At 47.7% G+C, this 10,068-nt stretch overlaps 1 protein-coding gene across 2 annotated transcripts; it reads left to right on the top strand.

The window, feature by feature from the left end:
• LOC125530614 (zinc finger CCCH domain-containing protein 53-like) lies at positions 1-2,505 on the top strand (the record flags this gene model as incomplete). 2 transcript variants are annotated; one of them, XM_048694997.1, is given in 8 exon segments in its annotated part: positions 1-151; positions 244-429; positions 522-613; positions 718-969; positions 1,072-1,189; positions 1,330-1,575; positions 1,680-1,756; positions 1,884-2,505. In XM_048694997.1, coding segments are annotated over 7 exon segments (1,079 nt in total), but the record flags the coding sequence as incomplete, so codon positions are not given.
• Positions 2,506-10,068: the final 7,563 nt, after the last annotated feature.

The following is a 10,068-nucleotide window of genomic DNA, read 5'->3' as shown; positions in this document are numbered from 1 at the left end:
TGGGCGGCGACGAGGCGCACAAGTTCATGAACCGCCCCCGCCTCGACCGCGGCGACTTCGCGAGCATGATGAACCCGGGGTCCCGGCAGATTTACCTCACCTTCCCGGCGGACAGCACCTTCCGCGAGGAGGACGTCTCCAACTACTTCAGGTACTTCACCGTGCTCGCTCGCTCGCACCCACAGCTCTAGCTCCGGCTGGAGGTCTCGCCGGAATTAACCGTGCTCTTCCCCTGAACCGCAGCATCTACGGCCCAGTCCACGACGTGCGCATCCCCTACCAGCAGAAGCGCATGTTCGGGTTCGTCACCTTCGTCTACCCGGAGACGGTGAAGCTGATCCTGGCCAAGGGCAACCCGCACTTCATCTGCGACGCGCGCGTGCTCGTCAAGCCCTACAAGGAGAAGGGCAAGGTCCCCGACAAGTTCAGGCAAGCCCACGGCGACCTTTGCCGCTTGCTTCCGGCCGCAGTAACCAACAGCAACATCCCCATGACCATTTATTCCCGCTGTTGCTCTGCAGGAAGCAGCAGGGCGAGAGGGTGGACTTCTCCGGCTGCGGGTCTCCCACCGGGCTGGACGCCAGAGACCCCTTCGATCTGCACCAGATTGTTGGTTCGTCATTGTTGCAACTTCCATGTTTGTTGATTGTTCATGTTCATATGCATGATGAGTGAGCGTGTGCTGAGCTGAGATTCTTGTGTTGGATCGGGCTCCAGGTGCGAGGATGCTGCAGCACTCCAACAGCGCCAACGAGATGCTGCTGAGGAGGAAGCTGGAGGAGCAGCAGCAGGCGGTGGAGCTGCAGCAGGCGATCGAGCTCCAGAGCCGGCGCCTCATGGGGCTGCAGCTGCTGGACCTCAAGACCCGCTCCGCCGCCGCCGCCGCCGCGCCGACCCCCATTGGGAAGCCGTTCAGCCCCACCCACACTTCTGCCGCCACGCCGACCCTTGATTCGCCGCCCGATTCCGGTATTACTTGTGTGTGGCCAACAGAGAAGAGCTTATTATTATTACCTGGCCACAACAGATCCAGTGTTGCTCACATTTGCCGTGCTGATCTTGTGTCAACAGGGGAGCAAGGCAATGGCTGCGGCTTCCTTTTCCCTCACAAGAATGCGGTCAACGGAGCTGATAAGGATGAAACCTCAGGCGATTCCACCACCAGCCCTAACACTGACAGCGACCAAAGGTGGAATTTAACGCTAAATAAATCACCATCATCATCACCATTTGTTCCTTTCATCACACTTAGCTTTCGTCCAGCAGTGCAGGGAAGTAAGCATTTCACCAAACTGATCTTTTAGCCCCTTATGTTGTGCTAATCTGCAGCGCGGAGCATAACCTGCCGGACAGCCCGTTCGCGTCGCCGACCAAGTCGGGGGCCTTCGCCCGTGATCCTTTCGCGCCCACCGAGTCGGAGATCGCCGCCGCCGCAGCCTCGACCGGTTGCAACGCGGCCTACAACGGCGGCATCAACGGCAATGGTGCCAGGAACGGCGGCGGCATTAACCACCATCTCCTACCTCCAGCATTGGACATACCCTCACCAAAACCTTACTTCTTCCCCATGTCCAGGTGCTGGTGCTTGACACCATCTCTATCAATGTCCCATGCATAGTTCCATCCACTATTGCAAATTTGCATGATTGGTGTGCTGAAGGTATCATGGATGGATGCAGGCTGTCCTCCGATCACGGCGCGGTCGGGATGTAAAGTAGCGCTGAATGGAAGTGAGTGATACTACTGCCTAATCATAGTAAGCACCCCCATCTCTCTTTTTACCAGCCCATCAACACCTCGCTCCCCAGTAAAATCATGCAATGCCTTTTTCACTTACCGGAATGATGGTGTCTTAACCTTGGATCCTTCTCTATGTCGTGCAGGAATACTAGCAGCAAAGAAAAAGGAATAGTGCAACATAGGAAAAAAAGAGTGAAGAAGTTGCAGCATAGTTTTAGTTTCAGCAGCCCCCCCTTTTTTACCTTCTTTCCCTTCACCTCAAGCTGATGGCACCGCACCAGCTGATTCAGACCACAAGAGGCGAAGGACAAAAAATACTACCACTACTAGCAACCCCAAGGCTTCAAAAACAGTGTCAGATACTTAGGGCCCCTCCTATTATTACCATTACCATATGCATTAGTTACTGTTAGTCGATTACTCCTGCTGCTACTACTACTAGTACCACCACCAACAACAACCAATACTACCACCGCCACCAACCCCCCATTGATGTGCCACCAAGCTCCTGGCAAGGCCACCGCCAATATAATAGCCACTAGTAGTAGTAGTAGTTCTCATGTAATAGTAGCACATTAGGTGCGATGTTTAGCCAAAAAGTACAGAGGAATACTACCACAATGTATGACATACACTAGTGCTCTGCTCGCTGTGTTGCAAGACAGTGCAACAAGATACGGATGCATAGCTAGCTAGTTGTGTTGGTGTTTACGTATGTATAATTTCACTTCACTGGATGAATGAAGATAATGAACAGGTCCGTCAGGTCTCGGTGCTGTGGGCGTGTGTCGTGTCAGGGTGAGGGTTGGACCGCTCGCTCGCTGCCGTGCCCGTGCTGCAGCGGCGGTAGGGCGAGGTGTCAGCGCCGGCCGTGGATCATGGTCCCTTCTTGCTCGGCACTGAAGCTGTGTTTTTTCCTCTTGATTTTTCACTTTCTCCTTCTCCTTTGCCCTGCTGAATCTACAATGCTAGTTCGGTCTATGCCGTTGCTTTCCGCAATTGTAGCAACGCATTGCCGGGCGGGGACGGCGACGGGATGGAACGGCGGGGACATGCTTTTCTCGCGACGCGTAAAAAAAACGACGGGTGCCCACGCCGTCCGCGTCCGGAGATCGGGTGAAACGGATGCGAATGCGACGTCGGGATTATTATCATCGCCCAGAACAGAAAAACCGGGCGATTGAAAAGAAAAGGTGATGCCGGTAGCCACGATTATTCCCCTCCTTGGAGATGAGATTAGATCAGATTAGACCGCTGGTGGCGATTACGTACGGTTGGTAATCATGTCAGCAGCCAAAACGAATTCGATCAGTGGAGAGACGGAGGAGGACGAGGCTGGTTGCTTTTGGGGACGGGGTGGTGGTGGTGGTGGTGGTGCGATCCCGGCGGCGTCGCTCTCCGGAGGCGGAAAGGCGCCGCGCCGGGGTCGGATTGGAGGCTGGGAGCGGCTCCAGATGTCTGGGCGCCGGATACTGTATCTTTTCTAATGACGGGTGATTAGGGCAAGTGCTTGCCGTTTTCAGGTGCTTTGGCCCCGGGATTAAAGCTCCTAATCACCCGGGACAGTTGCCGTTATGATGACGCCTCCTGTGGGCTATGGCTATGCCCATGCATTTTTGCTTTTTTCCAGGTCTATTATGGCTATGAATGTCTTCAAGCAAAAATGCCGCGGGGCTTCTAAAAACAGTCTTGTTAAGTCTCCGTCGCCTGGCAATTTTTTAGGTCCCAGTCGATGCTATATCCATGAGATTTATGTTGAGATCCGTACAAAAATTATTTTCAGTTTTTTTGTTTATTTTTCTCTTGCATGTTATGTCACTCGATTCGGACTTAGTTAAATCTCCGTCGACTGATACCTAACCACACCATTCTAAAATATAATGGAACAACTTTTTCTTATAAGGAATACAAACCTATTTACATTATAAAGTTCATCGAAAATATGAATCATCTTGAACAAGATAAAAAATACGACAAGCTTCCTAGATCACCAAACAATCTTCGATTAAAAGAAAAGGAGCTATCAATGTGCCATTATCGCATATCACGTATCGGACCGGGCCTGCCCTTATTGATGATAGTCAGAAAGTCCCTGTTCACGCGTCCTCTAAGAACCAGCGTCCAGAGTCACATTCATCACTTGTCAACCCTTGAATCAGTAAAGAGCCTGACACCAAGTCTCGACCTCTCCGCCCCAATGAGCCGGTATGACTCTGCACCGAAGCTACGTCGAACTCGACAAGGGTTGAAACCTCGAAGACCGATCTTAAGATGAAGCGTCGTCATCCGATTGAACGTCGTCTATATAAGGACTAAATCTTGAACCTATCTACTAGCCATAGAAACACACCGAAAAGCCTCTCCCTGCCATGTATAGCCTCAACGGCTAAAAGAAAGGAGGCGAATCCACGAACTCGTTAGCGAAGATCGAGGATAGAAAGACCGTGCCATAGCTGTCGCACATGTGTGAGGGGAAAGAAAGCCATAACAGAAAATAATTGAACGTCATAGCAGCAACATTGAGAGACCTGTGCGAAAGCCTATCTGAGATGGCTAGGTTCTTTGTGATGATGGAAACATAGCCCACGAGAGTTCAAGTCCTTGACTAGATATTCCTGCTCGAATTTTGCTAGATTTATTTCAGTCTTTCCCGCGATGTTCATTCGGTGGGAGGAGACACACATGTCGACTACGAAGACGTGCGTGGTGACTTCATTAATCTCACGATGATGTGTGGATTCTTGGAGGTGCTCTTAAGATAAAGTGTGCATGAATGTATGAATGTGTTAATATAAATGGGTGCATGATCGTGTGTAGGACCGTGTCTGCGTTTATACAGTGTTTGTTAGAAAAAAAAACCGGGAGGGACCTGTGACGCAGAGTCGGACAGGGCGGGTACTAGATCGGCGCACACAAATTTTACAACGGTACACGCGTGCACGGTGGATCCCCGAGCCGAAAGTTCAGACGGTGGTGGGCCCGGCAGTGTCAGACCCTGCGCGCACGCCCCACGTGTCCGTGCACCCCCGCCCTGCTTTTTACCGAACCAGATCGAAATATCCAACCGCTAGCTGCTGCTGCTGCTGCTGCGTGTGAACTTTCGAGTCTTGTGTAACTTTTTTTTACTGCATTTGAATTCTGCATGCTACTGTAGGGGCCACGGTAACAAAAAAATGTCTCCCTCTTGGTCGTGTCCTCTTGTTCGTAATCGCTCGCACGTGAACCAGCTCGTGGTTCTCTCCCTCTCTCTCTTTTTTGCCGTGGACTGGTCAAACTCCATTGTTGGATTAGTAGTTAAGTATGCTCAGTTGGTCCGTACTGGAGAGAAAAAAGCTCAAGGTGCGTTGTGCAAATGGTGCAAACTCAGGTAGCATTTCCTGATTAGTCAAAGCATGGGCACGGTCTGGGCTGCTTGGAGTAGTATAAATCTACTTGTAGAGTATGTTATTCAACACCCTTTTTTTTAGAAATATTCAATACCCTTTGTTTGTTTAGAGCGGCTCAACCTGCGATCGATGCGCCGGTGCGGCCCAGCAGCGCGACACGAGCGCGGGCCGGGCCCACCCGTCATCGCCCACCACCCCCGGTTGCCCAGCTAGTTCAAGCAAAGCATTGCAAAACCAGTGTGTCTCTCGATTGATATGATCTCCCGGTGTCAAGATGGCAAGTGCATGCATGCACGCCTGCGGGCTGCGGCAGTGTGTATGTGTGTCCTGCATCGATCGCGGCGAGTGTGTGTGGGGTGGGGTATGCGCTCGTCTCGTTCGTTCTCCCCTATCCTGTCCTGTCCCTACCCGGGAGCGCCGTGGCCGAGGACGGAGGGACGGCGGGCATGTGCCCCCCATGTGCTGCCGCTGCCGCCCATCTCCGGCTTGTCCCCTCAGATGCACTACTGTACGTCTGTACGTGTCTGCGGCCTCAATAATGTGTCAGTCGATCGCTCGGCGTCGTGGTCGTATCGCTGGCCGTATTGTGGCTGCAGGATACGTACGTACGTGCGTAGAGCTGTTGATGGTGACGGTACGTACGCTCGGCTCTCCCCACCAGCGTGGCCTCTCGTGGTTGCAGCGAGGAACTTGGCCAGCCGGCCGGCCAGCCGGACGGCAGCGTGCGTGCATGGTCGCAGGTAGAGGTAGGCGGAGTGGGTTAGTTCGCCACTGCGGACGTGGAGCCGGCGCCGGCCCGGCCGCGCTAGCTGGAATCGTTATCCGGAGACCGCCCGGGGGTCGATCACCGGAACCCATGCAGGAACATCAATGAGCAGAGCACTCCACTCCACCGGTGCTGCTCGGGATCGAGGAGTAGAAAAATGAGTTTTTTTTTAGACGTGAAAACAAAAATGAGGTGGTGGGTGTGGGGAATGTGCGCGCCCAGGAGACCGTGCCGGCCCCCGTCTCCGCCCGTGACCGGCGCGCGTGTTGGTGCTCCGTTCCCCATGCCATGCCATGCCATGCCATGCCGTGCCGTGCGCGCGTGGTGGTTTCCTTCGGGTTCACGGATGCCCCGCCCCCCAACCGGGTTTCTCCTCCTCCGTCGGGTTGCGGTCGCGGGGTCTGACCGAGCCTTGGAATGCGTGCGTGTTTGCGGGCAGGCCCGTGTGGTGCAGCTGCTGCCGTGGCTGCGGGGTGCAACCGCGTTCTTGGTAAGGCTGGTCATAATGGAAAGTATCATGCATCGTATTAGTATTATACATATGATAATAATGTATAATATTATATTTATAGTGTATAGTATCATAGATTAGTATGAGATCACCGACAGTGAGAGTAACATGGATAGTAATATTACATATATTTAGATAAAATAGATGACGTGGCAAACAATAAATGAAAAAATACATGTGGTAACATAGCTACTCCCTCCATTCCTAAATACTTGTCTTTCTAGGCATTTCAACAAGTGACTACATACGGAGCAAAATGAGTGAATCTACATTCTAAAATATGTCTACATACATCCGTATATAATAGTCATTTAAAATGTCTAAAAAGACAATTATTTAGGAACGGAGGGAGTAGTTACTAAGGCTGGTTGTAATGGGGAGTATCATATACTAGTATCATGCATATGGTACTAGTGTATGATACTACATCCGTAATGTAAAGTATCATATGTTGGTATCATATAGTACTATATTTATTGCCATGCATGACACAAAGTAACACATCATTTAATATGATACGATATCATGATATAATACTCAAGCATCTCTTTCTTCATTTAATTCTATGTCATCTCATCAAAATTGCTTAGTTGGCATGCATGATACTACATATGATACTACCATTACGGGTAGCCTAATAGTATGAGTAACATCACACATATCAAGGCAAGATGAGTCTATAGCCTAATAAATGAAGTGTTGCTTGTTACCACACATATGTTACTCCCCACTGCCCATATTACTACTTTATGTTACTACCCATTGTGACTAGTCTCATAGGTAGTCTTATTTATTGCCATGCATGACACATACTTCTAGTAGCATAACATTTATTATGTTACAGTATGTTATTATAATCATCTCTCTTCTTTAATTGTCGGTCACGTAAGTATATTTGCGAGTCTCAAATGCGTTACTAGTACTTATGTTATCTTCACTATGACCTGCCTAAACATCCGGATATGGCTTGAGTTCAGGGGCGGAGACAGGAGGGTGCGAGCAGGGGTCAGACACCCCCCATCGCTTCGCCCCCCCTACAGGATGTACAGCAACTACTATGCGTAACAAATTGGCAGCCTGCATATAATTAGCATTAATTAGGAATTAAGCCCAACAGATTTACACGGCCCAGTAAAAACCAAAGACATATTTGGGCATGTGGTCATGTACGTATTTTAGGCCACATTAAGTATTTTGTATCTACGAGGCCCTAGGCCATCTGCCGAGGGTTTCTAAAAAAAAGGCCATCTGCCGAGGGTCACAGAACAGAGATGATTCCTATTTCTACTCCAGGGCCGCCGCCGTCTCGCCTGCCGCCACTCACCAGGGAGGGAAACTACCGCCTGAAATCTGAAGCCTAAAACCTGAAGGTATGACATATACACGATCTGAAGCCTAAAAGGTAGTCTAATGCATCAATCTCTTTTTAATCTCCGTGGCCCTTCATGGACGATGGTTGCCGCGCTGGACTTCATATGTACTGACTGGATTTTTCTGGTGCTCTTAAAGCAATGCACTGCTGCCGCCCACCGCTGCATCTGGGTATCCGATCGTTGTTCGTTAATTATGTCTACTCATCTTGACCTAATCAAGGTACAGTTATATACAAGCTCTACTCTTAAGAATTCAGATTGATTATTTTATTTACATCTTTACTGATAAACTATACAATTTACTTACATAAAAGACGAAAATCATATATCTATCAAGGGTGTAAGATTATTAACTATTGTCCTTTTTTATCGTTGATTTTAGCTGCAATAACAAAGAGATCATGAGCCTTAGACACTCTTCATGTCATCTTTGTTTTTATTCTACTTCCTTTAAAAAACGTTGTACCTATTTAGAGTAATCTATCATATGTCTCCTTCGCCCCCTTTATGTTCAAATCCTGGCTCCGCCCCTGCTTGAGTTACACGGCTGCCGTGTTTTTGTCATGCAGGAGTAGGTCGGTACGTTTTCTGTAGGTTCTTGGCCATTTTATATCAAAATACTATATTTTTGCTATTTCACACCTGCTTGTTTGTGGCTTCGAGCAGATTAACCTCACATGCATATGCACGGGCACTAATTTACTTTTTAACATTTTTAAGGGAAACTCATCTGGTTTAACTAGGCAGCACTACTCCTTTCTTTCCATAATGTGGTGCATATATATATATTTTTAAGAGTCAATCCATACGAACTTTGACCAAGTTTGTGAACTAAAACAATTTGCATCTAGAATGCCAAATATATATTGTTATATATATCATAAGATGTAGTTTCATATTTTATATATTTGATATTGTAGATATAAATACATTTTTTGTAAAACTTGGTCAAGATTTGTATTTTTCAAAGAAAAAATATATACTCACTACATTATGAAACGGGGAGGGTGTTAGTACTAACAGCGTGCTGTCAATGGCGCTCAGCGTTGTGTTGCACATAGCTTTTTTCTAGAAACACCTATAACTTTATTCATACGCATAACAATTATAGGTACGTTGGTTTTGACCTAAGATTCAAAAAAATACAAAGTAACTTCTATGACTAAGAATTACAATGAAATCTCTTGAAAAAAACCTTCTTCGCGGTATTAATCCCTGCTGGAAGAAATACGCCAGACATTGGTAAAGAGCTGTAATTGGACTAGAGCAACGACGTTGTCACTCTTTCACCAACACGAACATAACCAGTAATAGTTTTTGAAAGCCCCTTGAGTCGCTCATCCAAAAAGATGGGATGCACATAGTCTCCTCTTTGACAAAAGGATGCACATAGCTTTGCTAATGGGCCATGGTTATAATCAAGGACTTATACATTAGGCCCATAGAGGCAAATAACAAGCCCGCATTGCATATGTATGAACAGTTTTTTTTCTTTTATGCAAAGAATTTGTACTATTATAAAAGTTTATCAGAAATACAAAGCATCTTAAACATATTAAAAATTACCTCGAGGTCTCTGGACCACCGAACAACCACTATCGCCATCAGTGACAGCCGGGAAGTCTTTGTGCAAATGCCCAACCCTGACTCGCCGTTCTGGATCAGTGTTCTCAAACTCCTTTGAACTCTCGAATTGATCTGAAGCGCTTAACGTCAGATCTTGCCATGGCGCACACACGATGAGCATCCCTGACTTGCCGCCTAGAGGAGACAACATGAATCTAAACCCTAAGTATTAGATGGACTTCTATGGAAAGACTTGGATTGAATTTGATTTTTTAATTAAATTTAGATTAGATAGAATGAAAAGTAAAAATGAAACAAAAAAGAAAAAAAGAAAAACTAAACCTAGTCGACCTATAGCCTGGCTGGTAAAAACAGCCCGACCCACGGCCCTCTAGCCTACCGAAGCAGTACGCCACAACTTAACCTCAACCGTTGATCTCCCTTGATTAGTTCTAACGGCAGGCAACCCGTGTCCCTCCTCTTTCCGAGAGAATTCCTTATTTGGTCCTTTTTTAAAATTTGGTTCTCTTTTTGCCCCAAAAACTTCTTTCTTTCCTTTTTGACACTTAAACTCCATTTTGTTCCCTATGTGACACTTTCATCCATTTTTCCATTCAACGGTGTTAACTATGACATACAAAGACAATTTTATCCCTGATGGTAGTACATGTCACCAAGAAAGGGAAGAGAAGTAGCGTGAATATGAATGTATGAAAGTGTTGCGCG

This window comes from Triticum urartu, unplaced genomic scaffold (assembly GCF_003073215.2).
Source record: "Triticum urartu cultivar G1812 unplaced genomic scaffold, Tu2.1 TuUngrouped_contig_6437, whole genome shotgun sequence".
In the NCBI taxonomy this organism is placed as follows: Eukaryota; Viridiplantae; Streptophyta; class Magnoliopsida; order Poales; family Poaceae; genus Triticum; species Triticum urartu.
This window is presented reverse-complemented; position numbering and strand designations above follow the sequence as displayed.